A 26,098-nucleotide genomic window follows, 5' to 3' on the forward strand; every position below is an offset into this window, starting at 1 on the left:
GCAGGGTATGAGCTCTGAAGAAAGATTGAAAGAATTAAATCTTTTTAGCCCAAGTAGATATAGGAGAGGAGACATGAGAGAAGTATTCAAAATCATTAAAGGTGTAAGTAAAGTGGGTGCCAGCTGCTACTTCAAAATTAATTCATCAACGGCAGAGGACCATAGGTGGAGTCTGGTTAAGGGGAGACTTCAGACTAACATCAGCAAACACTTCTTTACACGGAGTTGTGGACGCATGGAACAAACTACCTGTGTGGTTGAGGTTAGTACCTTAGGGACTTACAAATCTAAACTCGATAGTTATTTCAACACACTTGTGTGAATAGGAATTTGACAAGCTATGTTGGGCTGAATGACCTGTTCTTGTCAAAAACTTTCTCATGTTTTAATCTGCAGTTTTTTGAACAGGACAGCTAATTTCTGCCACATATTCCTGATCCTTGCATCCTGTAAAAATCCCAGGATATGACTTGGAGCTTCAATGTAAGCAATAATGTCATCTCATCTTGCCACTGTTGCTTAGTTCTTTTCCATTGAGTTATTGGAATACAGCAGGAAAATGCACCAGGGGTTTTGGTGTCTGGGTGGACAAAGGCTGCATCTTTAAACAGGGACAGATTGCCACCATGGTTATAATGCCCCACAAGCAAAGACTACATCTGCAGCATGAGTGCTTTCAGGCTTGGCATGTGGTAATTAGTTTGGTGTTTGGGATTTTCAACCTCCTACCTCATTTGAGAGTTTGTTTTTTTTTAAACTAAGGTCCAGTGCAGATTAAATGGCAGAAAGCTGGAGTAACGTCAGGAAACTGAGACTACTGTGGTCATTGTGGACTTGTTGGGCCAAAGGGCCTGTATCCTTGCTCTATGATGCTAATCAATGACAACATCATTATTATTTCAGGTGACTAATGAGATGATAGAAAACTGTAAACCTGATGGAGGCCAAAAGAAAGACATGTGCTTGGGAGCATGCAAGAGTCCACCAAATCCATGGCTTCCAATGCTGGCCTTCAGTATTTGTCCCTTGTGCTTTGTTTGCAAAGTAACATTGTGCTCTTCCCCTCTAGCGGAGCCAAATACCATTTGCTTGCAGAAGCCACATTAAATCTTGATGATACTGAAACTGGCTTCCGAACTCATAGCCTCACTATTGTGGGAAATGGTGAGTAGATCTCTCCTTTTATTACAAGCCCTTTACTCTCAGTGTCTCCATGTGCCATCACTTACGCCTAAGGATGCAAGCATTTTGGGAGCTTTTGTCACATTTCCTGCCTTATATCAGTGCCTTTTTGACAGGTTTGAAATATCCTAAGTGGGCAAAAGGCACTGACATCAATGCAGGATGAAAATTTCATCTCCAATGGATTTCTTGGCATTCTCCTGACATTTTCATTATATGAATTAACACTGTGGATTGAGTGTTAACCAGTTTACCTTAATGAAGAAGTAAGGTATTAATGGGTGACAGGTCTCTGAGTTCAAGTTCCTGTCCCTACACACAGAATTAAAGTTTTTAATTTAATGAAATGGCCCTTATTTCATGTAGAGGAATATTAACCAATGAATATATCATGCAATAACATTATAGTTCTCTCTGGTCTTTCAATGAAAGACAGTTTACCATTTAATACGTCAAAGATTTTAGTTTCATAACAATCAAGAACTGAACAGGAGGCTAATAATCTAAAAGAGAACTTTGATCCATTGATATTTAATCACCTGAAGCTGCCTGAAACTATTTAAGGTTGAAATATTAAGTAGTTAAATTGAGATCAACTTAACTTGAGTTTTGGGGTCATGGGCAGGGTTAAATTCTACAGTAAAGTCTGTTTGTCTTGTGCAACCAGCACTGCCATTTGGGATGATTTTATGTAACATTTAAATAATATTGAGAGCAACTGTTAATAACTGGGACTAATATAATGCACAGATCACTGAAGAGTCACTGCTACTGGACTAGAGTATTGAGGATAACTAATGCTGAAAAAACAGAGCTGTTCTAATGATTTAGACCATTGGTTTATCTAGTGCTGGTAATGCAGTAACCAGTTTTAGTGTGAAAAAGATTTTAAACTCCAATCAGAAGCAAAGAGTTCAACTTAAGAGCAAATATCAAGAGGAAATTATTTGCACAAGCTTCTATGTTTCCCTTACTGGCACCTTTTAAATGATTTCTAGTCATGAAACTCAGGCTGGCATATAGAGTTGGTGGTAGTGCAACTCACTTTGCTATAGATGCATACAAGGTGTATACAATATTATCTATGTACAATAGATGTATACAAAATTATGAGTGATACAGATAGAGTAATTGCAAATGGACCTTTTCCACTGAGGTTGGGTGAGACTAGAACAAGAGGTCATGGGTTAATGGTGAAAGGTGAAATATTTAAGGCGAGCATGAGGGAAAACTTCACACAGAGGGTGGTGCAAGTGTGGAACAAGCTGCAAGTAGAAGTGGTCGATGAAAGTATGATTTAAAAGATGTTTGGATAAGTACATGGATGAGAGGGGTTCTGGAGCGCTATAGTCTTAAGTGCAGGTTGATGGGACTAGACAGAATAATAGTTCGGCATGGACTAGATGGGCCGAAGGGACTGTTTCTGTGCTATAGCATTCTGACTGTTTTAAATACATCCAGTTAAATAATTACTAGCCTCCTGTCTTTCTTCAGCTGTAACACTGGCTTCTGAAATGTTCCTGAAAGTATGTGTTGTTATGTTTTTATTGCCCTCCAGCTCCCCTTCAATGTTGCTGCAGGAGCTGTTCTGGGTACGTAGGATGAGCTTTGAGGTTATGTTTGTAAAATCATTAAACACACAATTCCAGTCTGCCCTTGAGTAATCAATTCAGCGACTATTTCTTCAATGTATTCAAGTTATCCATTCAATATGTCATCACTGCACAATTAACCTTCCATGTGTTACTGTCTAGAGGAGACTTCCTTCTGGCTGCCCTTGTATGGGCATGTATGTTGTCACCTAGTCGCTCAGCCCGAGTGCATGACAAAGGATATGATGGCTGGATACCTCAGTCTGCAGGTAAGGCTAACTCCATTCAATTGTGTATTTATTATTTCAATAATATTTGAGTAATATTGTAAATGTATTTGATTTCATCATTCCTGTTTATTTAAGTAATTCAATACAGGTTATATGTAAAAATACATGATTGCCAGCATCACAACGCTACCACGTGATAAGTTTGTTCCTCACTTAAAGTTAGACTTGTATTCTGGACTCTTCATGTTTTCTTTCCAATTAGTTTTATGTTTTGGAATTACAAAACATAACACATTCACATGACTATCTCATGTCTACGATATTTAGCCCATCCGATCTGTGCCTGCTCACAGACCAATTCCATTCTCCCACTAGTTATTCCTGTTCTTACAATCCCATCATCTCCTACTTGCATTCTACTCAGCTACACACTAGGAACAATTTACAGAGGACAGTTAGCTCACTAACACACATCTTTGGAATATGGGAACAAACTGGAGCAGCCAGAGGAACTCCACCTGGTCACAGGAAGAACTTTATACAGACAGCACAAGCAGTCGGGATTGAACCTGGGTTGCTGAAGCTGTGGGGCAGTAGCCACTGCCACTCATAATTCAAACCTGGCCATGTGTCACGTAAACTTTCAAATGTACCCCTTCATTCTGCTCCCACCAGCTGTATGATGTTATTGTTTCTTACACATAACCTTCAGTCCAGATAAGACCAGAGGAGCAGAATTAGGCCTTTCGGTCTGTTGAATTTACTCTGCCATTCCATCATCCATCTTGTTCTATTGCCCACTCTGTCCTCTTACCTCTTCTCACCTGCCTATTGCCTCCCTCTGATGCCCTTCCTCCTTCCCTTTCTCATGCAGTCTAAAGCTGATTTATTATCCCTCTCAACCCCATTCTCCTGCCTGCTCCCTGTAAACTTTGAAGCTAATTAAGAACCTATCAACCTCAAAATCAGAATCAGCTTTAAATATACCCATTGGCAGCCTCCACTGCCAGCTGTCACAACAAATTCCACAAATTCACTTCCCTCTGGCTAAAGAAATTCCTCCTCATCTCTGTCCTATTCTGGTTTACATCTTTGTCATTATATTGCATGTACCTTCGGATCATCCTAAACCACTTAGAAGCAAAGACATAAAGTTAAAATGTAATCACTGTTGTAATGTGGAGAACCATACGTTAGAATAGCATAGTGGTTAGGGCCATATTACAGCCCAGGGTTCAATTCCGGTGCCATCTGTAAGAAGCTTGTACTTTCTCCCTGTGTCTACATAGGTTTCCTCTGGGTGCTCTGGTTTCCTCCCACAGGCGAAAGACGTGCTGGTTAGAAAGTTAATTGGTCATTGTAAATTGTCCTGTGATTAAACTAGTGTAAAATAAGTGGGTTACTGGGTGGTGCAGCTCATTGAGCTAGAAGGGCTAATTCCATGCTGTCTCTCTGAAATTTAAAATATATGTAAAATCCATGAACATTTATAAACAACAGCATTAATAATTTTTTCTCTATTTCAATGATTATTTCATTCTGACAGCTCTCACTTTCACCTACCTCCATTCCACCCTAGGCTGTGTGCTGAAGCTGCTGTAATTGTAGTGTAGAATAGTTGCTAGTGCCACTTATACCCCAAATCAGTCTCACTTAGTCGCAGCACCCCAGTTTAAGACTCTCTAATTTTCTGGCCAGTCGCTGAAAAGTCCTGGGAAAAGAGGCTTTTCTATGCCGGCTGCTTTGTGTTGTGAAATTCTTAGAAATACAAAGCCAGGTGATAAAGGGGGAGGTTGATTTCTTTTTAAACTATTACTACTTGAGTATTAAATTGGTGCACTCGTGACAAGCTGTTTAATAAGCAACATGGGGCTGTGCCTGTTTTGACTTGTTGCTCTCACCACATGTATAATGAAAAATTGATGAGGCAATTTCAACTCTTTAAATAGACTAAAGAGAGATTAGACATTTAAAAGAAAAAGCTATCATCTCAGGTTCACATGAGCGGTTTGAATCTACACATTGAGCAAACCAGCATCAGAAAATAGAGGCTGATGAAGGGGGGAAAAAAACTATCTGCTCTGTGTACAGATGGTTGGATGTGATTACTGAGGGGTATTGCATACTGCTTCCATGCTATCACACGAAACACTTCTCCAGCCGTCCTAACAAAACAACTTCCATCTTAACTACCAATAGCTGAGCAAGACATCAAATCTCACAATGTATTTAAAACGTTAACTAATCCTGGATCTGGCAACTGGGTATTTCAACTGAAAATTATAAATTTTTTTTCAGTGTCTCTTCAGATGAGGCGTTCTAATATTTTTCATGTTGCCCTCTGACAAAGGTCATTTGGTCGATAGTGTCTGTCCCAGAGCCATCCCATAGATCTCATTCACCACTTATTTTATTGCAACCTGTTCTCTGTCACACATTTTTAAAATGAGTATTTATCCAATGTTTATTGAGGTAAATACAATAGTATAATTTAAGAAGCACTCAGATAGGTACATGGAAGAGTGGATATGAACTGAAAGCAGGAAATTGGGACTAGCTGGGTGAACATCGTGGGAACATCATTGGGCTGAAGGGTCTGTATCCATACTGTATTGCAATCTGATTCCACGACATATGCCTATTAGTTTTCTCCTGATTCTCCTCCCTACCTCCCACTTACCGCAGGGCTACTTTACAGTAATCAGCTTAACTTACGATGCAGCATACCTTTGGGATGTGGGAGTAAACCAGAGTGCTGGAGAAAATCCATGAAGTCCTAAGGGGAATGATAAAACTTAGATAGCATTGTTCAGGGTCAAACCGTGGGGTAGTCTATGCGCTGTGAGACATAGTACCACCCAATGCAGCACTGTGCTGCCTAAACAATCACTACTGAAATAAATGCTAATTTACTTCCATGGTGAAGGACTTCTGGTTTTGTCATAGTTGCACGTAAATCTGCAGTGAAAGACCACTGAGAAGGTTTGCATAGATATGGCGTGTCATCTAAAACTTCTATAGGTGTACAGTGGAGAGTATCCTAGCTGGTTTCATCACAGCCTGGTATGGAGACACCAGTATCCCGGAATGGAAAAGTCACAGAAAATGGTGGATACATCTCCGTCCAACACAGACAAAGCCCTCCACTTCATTGAGCATATTTATGTGGAACACTGTTACAAGAAAAAAGCCTCCATCATCACTGACCCCTACCATCCAAGCCATGCTCTCTTCTCACTAGCTCCATCAGGTAGGAGACAGAGGAGCTTTAGGTCCCACACTACCCGATTCAGGAACAGTTATTACCCTACAACCATCAGCTCCTGAACCGGCACGGATAATTTCATTCACCACAACACTGAACTGATTCCACTGTTCTACAGCTCATGTTCTCAGTATTATGTACTTTTTGTTTGTGCAATTATTCTCTTTGCACATTGATTGTTTGTCAGTCTTTATTTTATACATAGTTTTTCATAAGTTCCATTGTATTTCTTTATATTCCTGTAAATTCCTGCAGGAAAATTAATCTCTGGATAATATATGGTGACATTTATGTACTTTAATAAATTTACTTTGACCTTGACTTTTACTTTTGATTTTGCTTCATGTTCTTCACCTCCAGTTCTTTGTGGCTATTATCACTCTTTGCTCCTCCATCTACACATGCGCCCTCCCTCCCTCGCTGGTCTGCCTGTGTGCCCCGCCTTCCTCGCTGGTCTGCTCATCGCTTGCCAGCTCCTGACACACCCCTCCCTCTCACTCCATTATACTGACTAGCTCCTCTCTACTCCTTTAGTCAAGATGAAGGTTCTTGACCTGAAATGTTAACTGAGTTGCACTAGCAGTTCGTTTATAATTCCAGATTCCAGCATCAGCAGTCCTTTGTGTCTTCATTGAGATATCTTTGAGCTAGTGAATTTGTCCAGGTTCAGCGTATTTGCTCGGCTAAAGGGAATAAAACTGTAACAAATCATTTGTACTGCAAAAAGCAGAGGTTTCTCTCGCAGCATTTTATGTGGAAACTGCTTTTAGAATGGCAGCTCCTCCAATACCTAGTCACTGAACTAATTCATTTTCTGGCTTGATTTTATTGTAGATAAAAACAAATTTTTGAAGAGAAAGTCTCTAACCTTTTTATCGTCTATTTTACTAACCACAATGAAATGGATTTTAAGGACTACTACTCTCCCTCCCCCATTCTTGGTGTAGATAAAGTTAGTGTAAATAGCAATTTCAAGCAGCCTGAGAGTATAAAGTTACCCTACTTTGTGCCAGCCTCCAATATCCACTTCAACTAGCCGGGAATACTCATAATAAGGGACTTGTCAAAGTATTTGATGATGAGGAGCAATGCATTTTTGTATTGTTATTTTTTGCTCAACGTTGCTTGATGTATTTCAAGGTAACAGTTGCACATTTTATTAGAACATAAGCACTACAGTGCAGTACAGGCCCTTCAGCCCACGGTGTTGTGCCGACCTATTAACCTACTCTGAGATCATTCTAACCCTTCCCTCCAACACAACCCACTATTTTTCTATCATCCATGTGGCTAGCTAAGAGCTTCTTGAATGGTCCCAAAGTATCGGCCTCTGCCACCACCCCTGGCGGGCATTCCATGCACCCCCCCCCAACTGTTCGTGTTTTCTTAAAAAAAAGCACACTACCTCTGACCCTTACTTTCCTCCTGTCAGCTTAAAATTATGCCCCTTTATATTTCTGTATTTTTATATAAGCTGTTTCTGTCTGAGGAAAAAATCTGTCTATCTACCCAATCTATGCCTCTTATCTTGTACACCTCTATCAGATCATCTCTCATCTTCGTTTGCTCCAGAGAAAAAACTCCCTAGCTCGCTCAAGCTATCCTAGAAGACTGGTTCTCTAGGTAAATCTCCTCTTCACCCTCTCTAATGCTTGCATATTCTTTCATATCATTCTAAAATCCAGGAAATGCTCGTTTGCACCCTCTCTAAAGCTTGCATATCCTTCCAGAACTGGACACAGTGTAGTCTAACCGCACTTAGTTCCATTATAAAACTTAAATTGCTTTAAAGACCACCTGTATACTGCAGGAGTAGGGCCTCCAGTCCAATGTCACCGGACTGGTGGAAAAGTCATCCGAGGAGCGTTGTAATTGAGCTCGCTCCAGTATGCAGTCCAAGTAGAGTATAGATTGCCATCCCAGAATGCAGTTGTGGTTTTCAGCATTGTATAATAAAGCAATTTGGAGCCCCGTCTCTAAGGAAAGATGTGCTGGGATTAGAGAGGGTCTGGAAAATGATTCTGGGAATGAAAGAGTTAATGTATGAGGAGCTTTTGATGTCTCTGGGCCTGTACTTCAGACAGATGAAGGGAGATGTCATTGAAACCTCCTAAACTAGAGATCATAGGTTAAGGGCAAAAGGAAAAATATTTAAGGGGAACATGGTGGGGAACTTCACTGAGAGCGTATTGATGTGCTGCCAGCAGAGTGGTGGCTGCAGATTCAGTTTCAACATTGAAGAGACATTTGGATGAATACACAGATGGGAGGGGTATGGAGGCCTCTGTTCCAGGTGAAGGTAGATGGGTGTTGGCAGAATAATAGTTCAGCACAAACCAGATGGGCCAAACAGCCTGTTTCTGTGCAGTAGTGCTCTATGAATCTATTTGTAATAAGTGACACTTCTCATTAATTCTTGTGAATCACTTGCTGTGGAGGAATGTGAATGGATATGGTTGTTTAAGGACTGCACTTTATCTTACTACTTCCAGCAAAATATCGGAGGCCTCCCCAACTGGACAAGGTTGTACTGCATTCTGAGGAGAAGCTACCTGACCGCGTATTACTCTCCCGAAGAAATTGAAGCCCAAGTGGACCCTGCCCTAAGTATTGTCATTAATAAGGTGCAGTTTTGGCTAATTGGTTTCAGGAAAGCCTCTTGTTATATCTTGTCTCATGTTGTGTGATGCAAAAGAGTTATCACACATGTAATCAACAAACCTGAGCTGTTTTGGAAGCATGTAAATGGTAGGCGGAATTGTACTGGCCTGGGGTTTAAGTTGCACGTTTTAGTGGTGCTATGGTGCAGCTGGCCTGCTGCTATAGCCCTGCCCCACATAAAAGCTGTTGAGAGACTCTGGCAGGAGACAAAGCTGAAGATATAGCCTTGACTTCTGTCAAAGCTATGAGACCACAAGCCATAGGAGCAAATTAGCCCATTTAGCACATCGAGTCTGCTCCACCATTCCATCATGGTTAATTTATTATCCCTCTCAACCCCATTTTCCTGTTTTCTCCTCATAACCTTTGATAACCTTACTAATCATGAACCTATCAACCTCTGCATTATACATACTCAATGATTTTGACCTCCACAATCATCCATGGCAGTGAATTTCACAGAGTTTTATCAAGAACAATAATAGTTTACAAATGTCTCTGCCGTTAGTCTGTGTACAGAAAGCTGAGATTTACTGAAATTTCACAGTCTGAAAGCAATCACAACCCAATAGTTTTCACAGTATTTACTGTCTATATTATTGATCGGGATCAGGGAGCAAAAAACAAGGTTTCCAAGTTTGCTAATGATACATAGATAGGTGAAAGGGCATTGTGATCCTGCAACTGGATGTAGATTGAGCAATTGGACATAAACCCAACTAATGTGAGGAAATATGAGCTCATGTACTTTGATAAGAGGAATCAAAAGGCGGATTATTATCCAAATGAAAAGAGCCTGTACGTGAGTGAAGTACAGAGGGGACTTAGGTGTCCTAGTGCATGAATTACAAAAAGCTAGCGGGCAGTTCCAGCAAGCAGTTAAGAAGGCAGCTGGCATATTGGTCTTTATTGCAAAGGGATTGGAGTTTAGGGATGGCTTGTTGCAACTTACAGAGTACGCCTGCCTAAAAAAGGAACACAGTAGCATTGGAGGCAACGAAAGGAGATTCACCAGCCTAATTCCTGGGATGAGAGGCTGATCCCATCAACAGAGGGCAGGCCTTTCAGTCTTTATTCCTTGGAGTTTAGAAGAATAAGAGATAGTCTTATTCAAGCATGTAAGATCCTAAAGGGGCTTAGCAGGGTGGGTGTTGAAATGTTTTCACAAGTGGGGAAAGTCGCAAAGAAGAGGACATAGCTACAAAATAATGGAACAGACGTTTTAAACTGAGGTGTACATAAATTTCTTCAGTCAGAGACAATGAATCTTAGGAATTCTCTGCCCTAAAGATGGTGGGGCATATATTTAAGCTGCAGGTGGATAAATATATGAAAGAATGAGGAATTCAGGGTAATGGGTAGGGAAGAGAAGTGTCCTACTCCTGATGCTCTGTTCTTGGGTGATTCCAATCAATAGGTGACCAAACTTAGATTTTAGGAGTATCCCAGCAGCGGGAGATACTTGGGTGTGATTGGGCGCTGGCGGTGAAGATGGAGAGAGGAAAGGGGAGCCTAGGGTATTGGTGAAGAACTGCAGATGTCAGGGAACAGCAAAAAAATGAATGTTTCGGTGTGCCAGACAGAAGAGCGGCAAGTTCAAGGGTGTGAGAACAGGCCGTCATTCTTGACAGCCTACTCTGCCCACACCAAAATATACATCAGCTGCTTGATGGGAACGATGACAGGATTACTTTCAAACCAACTTTGTAAAATTACACATGAATTTGTTAACTTACTGGAAAGATCCTAGACAAGTCAATTGGGGAACTTCTTGTTAGGTCAACATATGTTGTCCAGCAGTAAATAATAGAAAATGAATTTGCATGCATATTATCTAAAAGATGTATACATTATCCTTGAAGTATTCAAATCAACCAAGGTCCTATCTTCAAACGTATTACCCAATCTGTATACAGCAAGTTGACAGATGCCAAATGAAGAAATGGAGGTCAGTTTGATTCTGGAGATACTACAGTTGTGTTCAGTGGAGATGCTGTGTAGGTCTACAAACTCAGACCTGAGTTTAATTCTTGCTGAAATTGGCAGGCTCCAGGACCTCTTCATTCTCCCACCAGTAAAAGGTGGGCTCTCGTTTCTGTCATGAAACTGTTGAGCATTTTGATGTGGGGAAACTATCCTGCACGTGAAACACTTGTTATCTTGCCCTTGTCTCACTTTATTCCTGTGCTGCTATATTGAAAGGATGAATTAACCACCTGCTGACTTGTGGGTATTTTCTAAACCTCTTCTCCACACACTGCTGTCCTCACCCCAACTCCCTTTCCGCCCCAATCTGTCTGTCTCACCCCACCCTACTCAAAATTGCTCCCCTACTCATCTCCCGGCCCAGCCCCTCCGCAATCTCTGTAACACTTTAACGTTAATTGTTAACGCATAGGAACGATGGAGACCTAACCTATTGTGATCAAAATCTGCAGGAAACTAGAATTCGGACCCTGGGGAAAGATTCACAGAGAAAGACACACAGCTTTTCCATTATCAACCCCTACAGTGGAGAGACATCCAGCCGGGTGTTTGCTGTCGACTCCGAAGGTGATCTACAGCAATGGATGGAGGCTTTCTGGCAGCACCTCTGTGATATGAGTAAGTTGGCTGCGTGTTGTGCCCAAAGCTGCTGGTTGTGGTTCCACTGTGTGTTCCTCATAAGAAACATCCATATGCTGACCCCTTGACTGTCTGGTGATGCACCTCCCTCATTTGGGCAGTCACCTAATAGTGGCGTTTCAATGCCATTCATTATCAGCCAACCTTGGTCTTGGTAGTTGTGCATTTAAACAAAAGTCAAGGGTTAATTTTGGACAATAGCTCGGGAAATGTAGTCCTGGCTTGCATTAGTACTCCATGGACCTCACTCGCAGACACCCGAGCATGTGGATGTGACTGAAACCCCATTCTGCTTCTGGTCTATGTCAATGGTTTATTATTTTGGGCTGTCAAGTTTGAGAATATGTGCAGTGTCCCAGCCTGCAATCATGCAGTCGCTTCCAATGCCATCTTTCCTGGTAGCATGATGGAGTTGTCAAACATATATCCCACTTATAACAATGCAGCAAAAAGTAGATAAGCTATGTTATGGAGTTAGTGCTGAAAATGTCCATGCACTCTAGAATGAATTCCTCTTGACACTGTTTTGAAATACGGTTTGGAACTACTTGAGGGGTGATCTGATGTCATTCTGACTGAGCTAGAGCATTATGCACTGAGCCATGATTCAATCTTGCCTGAATTTTGTGAAGTACTCTAATCCATCTAATATCGTTGTTCTCTGGGTGCTTCTCTTCATCGTGAAAGTGGAATCTGTATCTACCAAATATAATTTGTGCTTGGGTGATAACACAGTTCCAAAGACAAGCTTTCTAATTACTATACCTGGAGTTCAGTGACCTGTGATTCAATGATTAGTGGTGAATTTTTGCCTTTGCATCTCTCTTAATGAATTGTCACAGGAACTGTCTTTCTCTCCTTTTTGGTTGGGCAGTCCTGATTAGTAGTTTCTGCAGGTTACACATAAGCTTGCATTCCATCCTCTCTCACTGCTGCCAATACCACATCTCTGAACTGCAGAATAGCCATCTTCTGCACCATGTCAGTTGTGAAATATGACCATCGGTATCCAGGGTAGTGCCATTATTCATCCAGTTATCCAGTTCCATTTTCCTATCTACCAACACCTCTAGACATAGAGGGATAAACTCAAGATGCCTTAGAAGCAGTATTCTGGTGAATGGAGCAAGCTTATAAAGGAGACGGTGCAAGCAGTTAGTATTGATGCATGCAACATACATAACTAATTTTCAGAAATTAATATTTTGGGGCATTAATAATTTGGGACTGGTAATAACCAGTGCAGTATAGCATAGGAGCAGACCCTTTGGTTCACGATGCCTGTGCTGAACATGATGCCGAATTATACAAAATCTCTTCTGCTTGCTTGTGATCCATATCCCTCCAATCCCTACATTTTCCTACATCTAAAAAGCCGCTACTGTATCTGCTTCCACACACCATGGCAGCCTGTTCCATGCACCAGCCCACTCCATGTTTTAAAAAAAAAACATGCCTGCATATCTCTCTTAAACTTTCTCCCTCTCACCTTAAGTTCATGTCCTCTAGTCTAATGTCTAACTGACCTTTCAACACTCAAAAAAAATTCAGAACATCTATGTATCTCATACTTTTATAAACATATCAGCTCACCCGTCTGCTTCCACACCAGAAAAAAGAACCCAAATTGTCCAACCTGTCCTTGCAGCTCATAATATTTAATATAGGCAGCATCCTAGTATATATCCTTTCTATATCCTTTTCAAAGTTTCCACATCGTACTTGTAATGTTCCATGTGTGACTTAACCAAATGCTCTATATGGCTACAACACAGCTTCCTTACTCTTATGCCTAGGGCACCACTTGGCATCGTGATTAGCACAATGCTATTACAGCTTGAGTTGTTGGAGCTTGGAGTTCAATTCTGATGCCATCAGTAAGGAGTTTGAATGTCTTCTCCATGAACGCGTGAGTTTCCTCCAGGTGCTACAGTTTACTCCCAAGTTCCAAAGACCTACCAATTAGTAGGTTAATTGATCATTGTAAATTGTCCTGCAGTTAGGCCAGGGTTAAATGGTTGGGTTGCTAGGTAGTGTGGCTCATTGGGCCAGAAAGACCTGTTCCATATTGTATCTCTAATTATTTTTTTTTAAATGCTCAATGCGCAATGAAGGTGAGCATGCCATACATCTCCTTTAGGTTATAAGATATAGGTGTAGAATTATGTCATTCAGTCCATCAGGTCTGCTCCACCATTCAATCATTATCCCCCTCAATCCCATTCTCATTACTTTTGACACCCTTACTAATCAAGAACCTATCAACCACCACTTTAAATGTACCCAACGACTTGGCCTCCACAGCCACCTGTGGCAATGAGTTGCACAGATTCACCACCCTCTGGCTACAGAAATTCTTCCTCATCTCTGTTCTAAAGAATGTCCTTCTATTTTGAGGCTGTGCCCTCTGGTCATAGACTCTCTCACTATTGGAAACGTCCTCTCCACATCCACTCTGTCTAGACCATTCAATATTCAACATGTTTCAATTAGATCCCCTTCTATTCTGCTAAACTCCAGCAAATATAAACCCAGAGCCAACAAACAGTCCTCATATGTTAACCCTTTCAACCCTGATATCATTTTCATGAACAACTTCTGGACCCTCTCCAATGGTGCACATCCTTTCTTAGATAAGGACCACAGAATTGTTCGCAATACTCTGTGCGATCTGACCATTGCCTTTTGAAGCCTTAGCATTACACCCTTGCTTTCATATTCTAGTCCTCTTTAAAACGAATGCTAACATTGCATTTGTCTTCCTTGCCACTGACACAACTTGCAAGTTAACCTTTAGGGAATCCTGTATGAGGGTTCCCTAAAACTGTTTGCACTAATAATTTTTGAATTTTCTCCCCGTTTAGAAAATAGTACATACAAACGTTTGTACCTTCTACCAAAGTGCATGACCATACACTTCCCTGCTCTATATTCCACCTGCCACTTCTTTGTCCATTCTAATTTTTCTAAGTCCTTCTGCAGAACAGCAGAAGAACTAGAGAAAGCAAGTTTAAAATTTTGGTCCTTCATTGACCTGAAACAGTAACATGATTTTACTCTCTGCAGATCCTGCCTGACCTGCTATGTATTCCCAGCATTTTCTGTTTTTATTTCAGATTTCCCACAGTTTTTTTTTTCTTTGCTCTTATAGCCTGTGTTAGTAGCAGCAACATCCTGATTCCCAGCATTACCAAAGCATTTGGAAGTAAGTCAGCTTCAGATTCCTATGTACATCAATACATAGTGAAATGTGTCATTTGCATTAACAACCAACACACCTAATAGTGTGCTGGGGGCAGCCTGCAAGTGTAGCCACGCATTCCTGTGCTAGCTCAGCGTGTCCACAAAACTTGGCAGAACAACACAGAACACAACAAGCAATTAACTGACAACAGCAAAAGAAGCCCCTTTCCTCTCTCCCACCCATCCACATACACAGACAGTCCTCCAACTCCAGGATGGGTCTCCTGGTGTGGCCATTGGGCCACAACTTCTGTACTTGTGATTGGCCTTCAGGCTTTGAGCTTCGGTATCGACAGCCCCTCTCCCCGCCAATGAAGGGGCCCAAACTCCAAGTGTGCTGACTAGCCAGCCGCTGTACCTCCTGCTTGTATAAATGTGCAAATAACCTGGATTAGCTTGACAATCACGGATATCCTTCATCCCCATGTCCACATTGCTGGCCTTCAAGCCTGAGGTGAGGTCTGGAGTCTGGATTTACTTTGTATCTACATCACTGGCCTTTCAAATGCAGAGCAGAAAGCCTTGATTTCAGATGTCCTTTGTCACCCATCACTGGTCTTCAAACACGGAGCAGAGCCCAAACCTCTAATTCCTCCATATCCTTATCCCTGACACCTAACTCTCCTCTCCGTCCCAAAAGCTTTGCTAGGAACTTTTTTAAAAAAACAACTAATTCTGAGGCGCAATCTCAATGGAGACCACAGCTCTGATAGATAAAGATATGAGGAACGATGAGAAAATATGACTGAGGCCCTGATTGGTCATAATCTAATAGAGAGAGAGAGAGCACGAGCGAGGTCAAAAGACTGAATTGTATCTTCTTCCAGTATCCCTCTTTGAGGCCAGGCTAACTTTATGAGCAATTCTTTGTTTTCATTACAACAAAAGCTTGGTAATGGCCCAACGAATGTTATTCAGTTTGCAGATTTCTGCAGGAAGCCTTTTCGTAACAATCTTTTTTTTTAATGCTTGAGAATAATTCATGGTTCCTGCTTGCTGAAAGTAATTCCTTGCTTGATAAGTGCTTTAGTATTGGAAGTTCCCCAGATTTCCCAAAAAAAGAGAGTCTGTTTAATTCTCTTTTCTCTTAAGTATGCTGTATGTAATGGCTGTGTTTTAACTTCCAGGCCAGTGGAAGCATTGTTGCAAAGAGCTTATGAAAATTGAGATTATGTCACCACGGAAACCACCTTTATTCCTCACAAAACAAGCAACTTCAGTCTACGATGATATGAGTAAGTGGCCCTTGCCTTTCTAAATGTGGCCTTGTTATAAAAGGATCATTGTTTGAAATTCAAATAGTTCCCGTGTATAAAGCAAAAATGCTACTCCATGCATAATTTGGAACAGCATGACTTAACTAGCAATGATGGAATCCAGTGAAGTGAATTTTAATATGGGTCAGATTACTAAAATCTACAACTACAAACTCCTGAGAAGTGACAGTGTTTTCAGTACAGTTCTTAGTTTTGAATGTAGTTCTCAGTTTTATTATTTTCTGTGTTTAACTGTTTTGCATTTCACTTTATTGCCTGTTATTCAAAAATAAATCGTGCTGGAGTGAAAATCGTAATTCTTTGCAACCTTGTTCTTTACCCCATTGTTTTCGAATTAAGTCTGCTTTTTTTGTCCCAGCCTAAGCAAACCATGGATTTGATATTTGGCACAGTTGTCCTTTATTTTAAGACCCTGTTTCTCTTAAATGTCAAATCTAACGCACTATGTTTGTAAGGGTCGGATATCATATGCCACAGAATTTCAACAGGCAAAAAGTAGACTGGCAGCTTTTTATTGATTTTTATTTTTGTGCTATTTAGGAATTTAATCACTGATTTTTATCCCTGCCAATCCTATCTGCTTCTGATTAGTAAACAGAGGGTTTTAATTTAAGAACACAATTACAAATTGTCAGTTAACTTACAAATGTGATTTTTTTTTTGGGCAGAAATTTTGCAACCCCATTTAATGTATGGGTTTTTCTGACTTTGTGGCGCATTGCATTCAAAAGAAAGCTCCCCTTTCTTGTCTTTCTCTGTCCCTGCCCCCCATCGCAGTCTCATAAGCATCCTTTACGCCTATTTGCTTTTTATGAGCTTTCAATCTTCTAATAATACATAGGCTGAGTAAAATGTTGGCCTATTTAAACAACTTTCTTCATGTGAATGGAGAAATTCTTCAGTCGATCAATGTAGCATTATGTTGCTGTACGTTATGGCATTAGAGTGAATAATCGTTGGCTTGGTAGAAAGGTAGATATTAAGCAGCTCTTCAGAGCAGAGAAAGAGTGGCAGTGATTTAGGGAAGATCTTCCAGCGCCTATGGTTTTGGCAACTGTAGGCCTGGTTGCCAAAAATGGAGCAATAAATATTAAGCTGGAATAGAAACACGTATTTGATTATCACATGGTCACCATGCACAATGTTTATCTAGGGGCCCCTGAAGGAACCTACATTCTGTTCTCCACATTAGCTATTGAGTAGATTAACCCTAGTCTTGAACTTGTATGACTCCAACTCATTGGATGATATAGTGATACAAATAGACACGGATTTGCCTGTAGGTTTGTCTATGTATATTTTATATGAAAATGTTTTTTATATAGATCATTTTACAGTATAACCAATACCTGCAAGTAATTCCTGAAGTATTAAGTAAAACCATTTCTATTAATAATGTATTTTTGAATTAAAGTATGTTTTTGCCCAATGGCAGTAATTCATTGTTTCAAACACTAGATGGTGCTTTATTCCTTTATTTATCGCCACATGCCTTTTAAGAAGTCCAGATGAGCAGTGATGTGTTAGTGTTTGCAAACATCTTCAAAACCACAATTGATGTTATTAATAGAACGTTTTGTACTGGTATTTCCCACATATATAATGCCTATATAAAAGGCTATTGAGCACTTTGATGATTTATCCAGCAACTTGGAAGGCTGCGAGGAAAAACTATTCGCATAAATCACAGCATAATGAATAATCCACATCTTCCTGCAGCTGTTACCATATATGGTCTGATTCCCACTACGGGAGTTTTATGTTGCGCAGTAGCTAATCATAATTCCCAGCATTGTGAGTGAGTCACAATGTGTCTGCACTCTAAATCAGGTAAACTGCTGCACAGAGAGGAAATGAAACATCAAAAACATTTCTTGCAGCTTATTGTGACCACATACTCGATGAAAGCTGCCTCGCACAGTTAATACAATTTCTCCCATTCTTGGTAATTTCTGAATCATTCTTGAAATCAGAAATTTAAATATTATAAATCTCCCAGGTGCTTAAAAGTCGACATCTGCAGGATGTGAATGGGCTGGGGGAGGGTGCGTGAATAGTAAATATATTAACTACTTATCTAAACCTGATGTTGTTTGTAGACGAACAGAAAAATTTGAAGTGGTTATGGTAAAAAAAAACTGGTTAACTTATCGGACTACAGATCCAGTGATTTGAATATCATCATGGTGTCTGGGAAGTTAAATTTCAAATAATTAAATAAATCTGGAATAAAATGCCTGTGCTTTTAATGGTGACCATGAAATACCAGATTGTTGTTTAAAACCCACCTGGTTCACTTGTGTCCGAGGGAGAGGGACCATCTTCTGTGTTTTCAGACCCGCCAATTCATTTAACTCTTAAACTGGCCTTTGAAGTGACCGATCCAGCCACTCCATTTGGCATAGGCAATACATTCAGCAACATACACATTCATGACTAAATAGATTTTTAAACTCAAGAACACAAGAAAATAAGAGCAGAAGTGAGGTGATTCGGCCCTCAAGCCTGCCCCTCCCCTCTACATTGTGATCCAGGATGACCTGCCCCAGATCCCCATAGCTCATAAATCCCCAATCCTTCGATTATCTACCTCCTTTTTAAATACCCCAGATTTTAATCTTCACAGTAGAGAATTCTGAGATTTACTATCACCTGTGAGCAGAAATTCCTTTGTGCCTCAATGTTAAATGAGGCTGAAGGACAGCTTTGCCCCTTGTTAAAAGACCATCGAACAGTTCCCTAGTGTAATGAAATGGACTCCTGACCTTGTGATCTACTTTGTTCTGGCCTTGCACCTTATCGCCATTCCATTCCATACTTTCTCTGTAACTGTAACACTTAAATATGCATTTAGTTATTGATTTTCCCTCATTGCACTGGTGTGATGAAATGATTTGTATGGTTGGTGCGCAGAGAAATGTTTTTCACTGTCCCTTGGTGTACGTGCCAATCATCATCATCATTATGTGCCACGTCATATGATGTGGGTGATCATGGTCAATGACCATGATTGTTCTTGGCAAGATTTTCTACAGAAGTGGTCTGCCATTGACTTCTTCTGGATAGTGTCCAGCCAGTGGTGATCCCAGCCATTATCAATACTCCAGAAATAGTCTGCTTGGTGTCAGTAGTCGCATCACTAGGACTTGTTGATGTGCGCCAGCTGCTCATACCAACATCCACCACCCACTCCCATAGTTTCACATGACCCTGATCAGAGGGGCTAAGCAGGTGCTACACCTTACCCGAAGGTGACCCGCAAACTAGCGGAGGGATGGAGCGCCCTGCACCTCCTTTGGTGCAGATATATCTCCACCCTGCCACATAGATATGTGACAATAATAACCTAATTTACCAATTTTTATTGCTGACTTAATTACAGATACATAGAACAATACAGCACAGGAACAGGCCCTTCAGCCCACAGTGTGATGCCGTGTTGACGCATACTGTAATCACTTCTGTCTTCACATGATTCATATCTTTTCTTGCTTACGCATTGCCTACCTAGGAACCTCTTTCCCCGTGCCACCATCACCCCGTGCCGAAGAAGTCTTCAATGTCCTGCCTGAACAACTACCATCCCGTTGCACTCACATCCATCGTCATGAAGTGTTTCGAGAGGCTCGTCATGAGGTACATCAAGACCCTGCTGCCCCCCTCACTAGACCTCCTGCAGTTCACGTATCGTCCCAACCGCTCAACAGACGACGCCATCGCCACCACCCTCCACCTGGACAAAAAGACACATACGTTCAAATGCTGTTCATAGATGTCAGTTCAGCATTCAACACAATCATTCCTCAGCACCTGATTGGAAAGCTGAAACTGCTGGGCCTGAACACCTCCCTCTGCAACTGGATCCTAGACTTCCTGACCGGGAGACCTCAGTCAGTCTGGATCAGGAGCAGCATCTCCAACACCATCACACTGAGTGGGGGAGGCCCCCCAGGGCTGTGTGCTCAGTCCACTGCTGTTCCCTCTGCAGACCCATGACTGTGCTGCAACACACAGCTCAAATCACATCATCAAGTTCACCGATGACATGACCATGGTGGGTCTCATCAGCAAGAACGATGAGTCAGCATACAGAGAGGAGGTGCATCGGCTAACAGACTGGTGCAGAGCCAGCAACCTGTCTCTGAATGTGAACAAAACAAGAGATCGTTGTTAACCTCAGGAGAGCACAGAGCGACCACTCTCCGCTGAACATTGAGATCGTTAAGACCACCAAATTTCTTGGTGTTCACCTGGCGGAGAATCTCACCTGGTCCCTCAACACCAGCTCCATGGCCAAGAAAGCACAGCAGCATCTCTACTTTCTGTGAAGGCTGAGAAAAGTCCATCTCCCACACCACCATCCTCACCACATTCTACAGAGGATGTATCGAGAGCATCCTGAGCAGCTGCATCACGGCCTGGTTCAGAAATTGCACCATCTCGGATCGCAAGACCCTGCAGCGGATAGTGAGGTCAGCTGAGATGATCATCGGGGTCTCTCTTCCCACCATTACAGACATTTACACCACATGCTGCACCTGTAAAGCCAATAGCATTGTGAAGGACCTCATGCACCCCTCATACAAACTCTTCTCCCTCCTGCCATCTAGCAAAAGGTACCGAAGCATTCCGGCTCTCACGACCAGACTGTGCAACAGTTTCTTCCCCCAAGCCATCAGACTCCTTAATACCCAGAGTCTAGAATGACATCTACATCATTTATTATTATATTGTAATTTGTCCTCTACTGCGCCTATTGTCTTGTTTAGTATTTATTGTACTGCCCTGCACTGTTCTGTGCACTTTAGGTAGTCCTGTGTAGGTCTGTAGTCTAGTGTAGTCTTTGCGTTGTCTCACTTAGTCTAGTGTAGTTTTGTGTTATTTCATGTAGCTCCATGGGCCTGGAGGAACATTGTTTCATTTTTACTGTGTATTGTACCAGCAGTTTATGGTCAAATGACAATAAAAAGCGACTTGACTTGATCAATATCCCTGGAAGTGTATTCCAGGCATCCACCACTCTCTGTATAAAAAAAACAACTACACACACTTGTCCTTTGAACTTTCTTTCACCTTAACTGCATGACCTTTAGTACTGGATATTCCAACTTTGGAGGAAAAAGATGCTGACTGTCTGTCAATGCCCCTCAATTTTATCAGCCACTATCAGGTCTCCTTTCTGCATATCCTGCTCCAAAGGAATTGACCAACCTCTCCTTGTAGCTCATACCCTCCAATTCAGGCAGCATCCTGATACCCTCTTCTCCACCCACTTGTAATGATGTCCCCTCGTTGAAGACTCTTCTATTATTGGAGACAACTTAGCCGCCCACAAATGTCACAGCACCATTTTGATTCCATTGTATTTCTTTGTATCTGCTGCGAATGCCTGAATGGAAATGAATCTCGGGATAGTATATGGTGACACATACGCACTTTGATAATTTACTTTGAACTAGTCACTCTGTTGTGCCTCAGTCAAATTCCTTCTTGACTTGTTCTTTACCTCTTCCCTTTTCGCTCTATTTCCCCCTGACCTCTGCTCCTCTCCAACTCTTCTCCACTCTTGCTGGAAAAATCATCATTGTTGGAAATGAGATGCAAGTGAATCAGCCCTTCATCTCACCACCCAATTCTCATGTTTTACAGACATCGAGTCTCCAGTGAAGGATGAGAGTCTAGTGGATATTATCCGGAACAGAATCCAGGAGACGGACGGAGAGTTCCTACTGGGTCAGCAGGAAGAGTCCAATCCACCACGGTGGGCAGCTCTCTTTGATGGCACTCACGATATTGTCTTTCAGAAGAGCAGCCCAGCTCCAGAGGGGCCAAGACTCCCTACCCCAAAGTCTCCGGGGAGAGCCAAGAAGCGGCCGGCCCCTGCTCCACCAGCGGGGAAGCTGCCCTACCGGCCGGGAAAATCTGACCCGGATCAGGAGCAGAAAGAGAACACCCCTTTATCTTCTGGCAGGAGATCCAAGCTGCAGCGTGCTCCTCCTGTGCCTGAGCCACGCAGTAAGGTCCCAAGCAAAGGCACCACCCAGGCAATGTCCAAACCTCCTCTGCCAGCCAGGCCAGTACTCTAACACTGATGGAAAAGCTCCATCAGGTTCCAGTTCAACCATAGAGCCTGGACGTTATCTGAAGGGCAGGGTGTTTTTGAGATGGACTCACAACATGCAGAAACTATGGGCAATGTTAACTGTTCTTCAATCTGAACACCATTTATTGTGGATTTCCCAAATGCACCTAAACATTTAGCATTAATATATCAAAGAGACCAGTCATTAGCCTGAATTATTCCTTTATTCTTGATTATTTTTTGTCAGAATTCCATGTCCTGTATTTTCAAGACTGTCCTATATTTTCAAAACCTGTCTGAGCAATCTATACAGAGCCCAGCAGATTTTGCATAACTCACAACTGAAATAATTCTACTTAAGGAAATTTTTCTGCCTTTTTTTTCCCCCAATCTCTAAATAATAATAAAAAAAAAGTTTTGTTGCAGTGGAAATTGGAATAGCAGAAAAAAAGAACATTTCAAATACAGGCCTTCCTCAGGTTATGAATGTCTGACTTTTGCACACCCCTACATATGAGCAATATTATATTCAAAAGTCTGAGGTACATACATGCAATTGTTCCTAAAAGTGAGAGAGCTGGTTTCCTTTCTCTGTCTAACTATTAGTAATTGTTCTCTCTTATCAGTCTTAATGTTTTAGATACCATTCATTACAATACCATCTCAAGTGATCTTTATGTATTTCCCAACGTAGACAAACTTGACTTATGGGCGTCTATAAAACTAGAACCCATTCGTTGCCTGGACATGATTTATCTATCGATATGTCTGTGCTGACTGTGAAGCATGTGGTTTAGAACAGATTTTCACTCAGTTGTACTTTATCCAATTTGAACAATTTTTAACCAGCTCCTAGAAATCCCGATTCCCCGCCGCCGGGTGAGTTCTGTATTTCATTGCGGACATTTTTTTATATACAAACGTAGAAAGAAATGAGTCATTCCGTTGCTGCGGGAATGATTTTACAGCTATCATGAATGGAAAAGTCAAATGAGGATTGTACAAAATGAACCACTTCCATGTGAATACTTCTTTTATTTCCAATCTTCGGAGAAGGACTTGTGTTTATAAGATGTCTTTTTTGCCTCAGATCATATTATTGGTAGTCCGTGTCCCAATACTGCAGCCATTTTGGACATGTTACCACACACAGCAACGATGTTAAGGAATATGTACTGAATATGTCCACTACTAAAAGGAATTCCCCTTGACGCTGTTTTGAAGAACAGTTTGGAGCTGCTTGAGGGTTGATCCTATATCATTCTGACTGAGCAAGAGCATTATGCACCGAGCCAGTATTGTATCTGACCTGCATTGGTGGAGTACTCTAATCCATCTAATTTTTTTGAAGGTGGAATCTGTAACTACCAAAGCTAATGTATATTTCAAGATTCAAGTTTATTTATCACACGTGCATGGAAATACATTGTTTGTGTTAGCAAACAGCACACCTGGAGTGTGCTGAGAGCTGCCCACATGTGTCGCCACTCATTCCAGCACCAGCATAGCATGCTCACCATGCTCGGCAGAACAACACAGGACACAACAAAAACAGAATATAACAAGCAATTAAACAATAACAGCAAAACAAGCCCCGTAACTCCTTCTCAATCACAGAAGTACACCGTTCTGTAACAGCAAGACAGTCTATCTTCGGCCTCCAGCATCCGGTGGTCTTGGATTTGGACTCGGACATAGACGTTGAGCTTTTGACTAGCTCATCAGACCTGCAGGTTTGCAGACCTGGCTCTCCAGCCAGAGTTCCAAAGACATGCTCTCCAGTTACCTAGAGTTCAATGATTTTGTGACGATTTCAAAACGCTTCTGTGCGTCGTTTAAGGTGTTGGAAGGGTTCCAGGGCTGCTTCCTTTAGTGAGACAAGGTAGGGACAAGCATTCCAGCTGCCTGGGCAGTTGTCCTCCCACCATCAGACTACAGTCTGACCGGTACCAATTCTCCTTTGCACAGACATTAACGGCGGCTGATGCCAAGCATTTGGACATTTTGGAATTAAACTATTTGGGATTTGTGCTGGAAGAAGATTGGCCATGGTCTTATTGAATGAGAGGTGGAATGGTATATGTATGATTTGTCGTATTATTTGACTTGCTCCTATGCCAGTCAAATTGAGGAAGCGTATCTGGATTTTTTTTCTTGGCAGTTTGGCAGAAACTCAGCTATCCCTCCCTAACCCAGAAGTACAGTGGGTCTATGATTCCTTAAGTGACTAAGTTGTCTTTTAAACTCCTGGTTTGTTACATGCCATCATGCATGCAGAAGCATCCAGAGCAACATACACAACATGCTGGAGGAAATCAGCAGGTCAAGCAGCATCTATGGAGGAAAATAAATAGTTAAAATTACAGGCTATGATCCTTCATCAGAACTCCAGCTTTCTGTTAAAGTTGTATTTAAATCGGTAATTTTTTAATATATCTTTTGAAGATTCTAACAATAGTTGGTACTTACTATTTTTGGAGTAAATAGTTGAAAGCATTTTTGTATTTTGATGTGATATGGGATCTAGGAAATAGGCTACTATTTTAAATTGGAATGCGAATTCATATTGTAAGCCAGATTTAACTATAAATATGCAGCTACTGGTGTCTGCTCTTTGACTCTACATTTATAAACCCCTTGCCTGCAAAAGTTGTTAAAACTATGAATTGATAATTGTGCGGTGAAGGAAATGGAGAAGCTGGCAGTGTGTTTCCTTAACCAGAGGGAAGAGCTGACAAATAAACAGCACAATGAATCATGGAGGGTTAATTAAATGTCATCAGGTGCAGGAAGAGAATAAGAAGAGGGAAAGTTTAGGGAGGAAAAACAAAGCAAATTTGCATTTTAATTTTTAAGAATGGAACATTTTCAAAATCCCCAACACAAAATCAAAACTTAATAGAAAGAGGCTAGTAATGGATAATTTGTAATACAGGAGGGTGGCTGACAGTAATTAATAAATATTACGTTGCTAAAAGATCATTTTAGTTTCATTTGACGTAGATCATTGATGAGACAGGAAGATGCTGTTTTTACAGAGCTAGTGTCAGAGCAGACAGAAACATTGGGTGTTGGCATTTAACCACACATCACTGCTTGCCTGGAGGTGCTGTGGCATTTACATTTGATTAATGATGAACATCATTAGCTTCGTTGTTATTTTGACAAAGTAGCCAATAGTGTTGAAAAGTATATGAACTGTGAGAGTACATGTTATGGTTAAATGACTAGCAGAAAATGTAGCTGTCAGGAAATTGAGATTAAATTAAATCTGATTCAACAGTTTTTTGATCTGTAAGAGTTTCCTACTGTATCTTAAAATTGTTACATGCGATGAATTAACACTTAATGTTTCTGATTTTCTTTTTTCTAAAATTAAATTTCATCCATAATCAGGACTGTGGTTATTCATCTTTAAACCTTTTCTTTTAAATTGTTCTTCATGTTGTTCCTGTGTTGAAGAAAATAATTTGTCAGCCTCATATCTTGCAATAGCCTTCAGGAAAATAGCTGTGATTAATTCCTCACCAGCTGGTAAAGTTACCCAGACATTACAGAATCAGAGTTGGGGAAAATAGAAACATTTTGCACTAGGGTCTGTTAGGAGTGCCTGTTGCAACGAAAAGTATATTGCTGAGGTGGAATAGAGTGAACTGCGTTGAATGCAGTTGATCCAACCTCTGTGGGTCAAATGGAAAAGCACCAACTTCCCACACATTCATGGAAATATTGAAGTGGAGGGAAGCAGATTTCACTTTAAACAAAAGCATTGCTTCCAGGTACTTCATTCTGCTCTGAAATAATTCAAGCGCATGGGGGGGGGGGGAGGAGAAATGTTTCAATCCAGCACAAAATTAAGTGTAATCTGGCAACAAGCAGTTGCATTTGAAATGGCAAAACATTTTACAATGTATATCAAGGTTTTGGTCACAGGTACATGG

General features: G+C 41.2%; 1 protein-coding gene across 2 annotated transcripts in view; it reads left to right on the plus strand.

Moving 5' to 3' along the window:
• Nucleotides 1–25,543, plus strand: part of LOC134358702 (rhotekin-2-like) — a 54,597-nt gene extending 29,054 nt beyond the window's left edge. Inside the window, exons 7-12 of one of the 2 annotated variants that reach the window (XM_063071159.1) lie at nt 1,070–1,164; nt 2,937–3,043; nt 8,762–8,893; nt 11,369–11,534; nt 15,926–16,033; nt 21,725–25,543. In XM_063071159.1, coding sequence (XP_062927229.1) covers nt 1,070–1,164; nt 2,937–3,043; nt 8,762–8,893; nt 11,369–11,534; nt 15,926–16,033; nt 21,725–22,161 — 1,045 coding nt within the window. In that variant the 3' untranslated portion in view covers nt 22,162–25,543. The remainder of the gene's footprint in view (nt 1–1,069; nt 1,165–2,936; nt 3,044–8,761; nt 8,894–11,368; nt 11,535–15,925; nt 16,034–21,724) is intronic. The other variant, XM_063071160.1, reaches the window with a different exon arrangement.
• The last annotated feature ends 555 nt before the right edge of the window (nt 25,544–26,098 follow it).

Source organism: Mobula hypostoma, chromosome 19 (genome assembly GCF_963921235.1).
Source record: "Mobula hypostoma chromosome 19, sMobHyp1.1, whole genome shotgun sequence".
NCBI classification, from domain to species: domain Eukaryota; kingdom Metazoa; phylum Chordata; class Chondrichthyes; order Myliobatiformes; family Myliobatidae; genus Mobula; species Mobula hypostoma.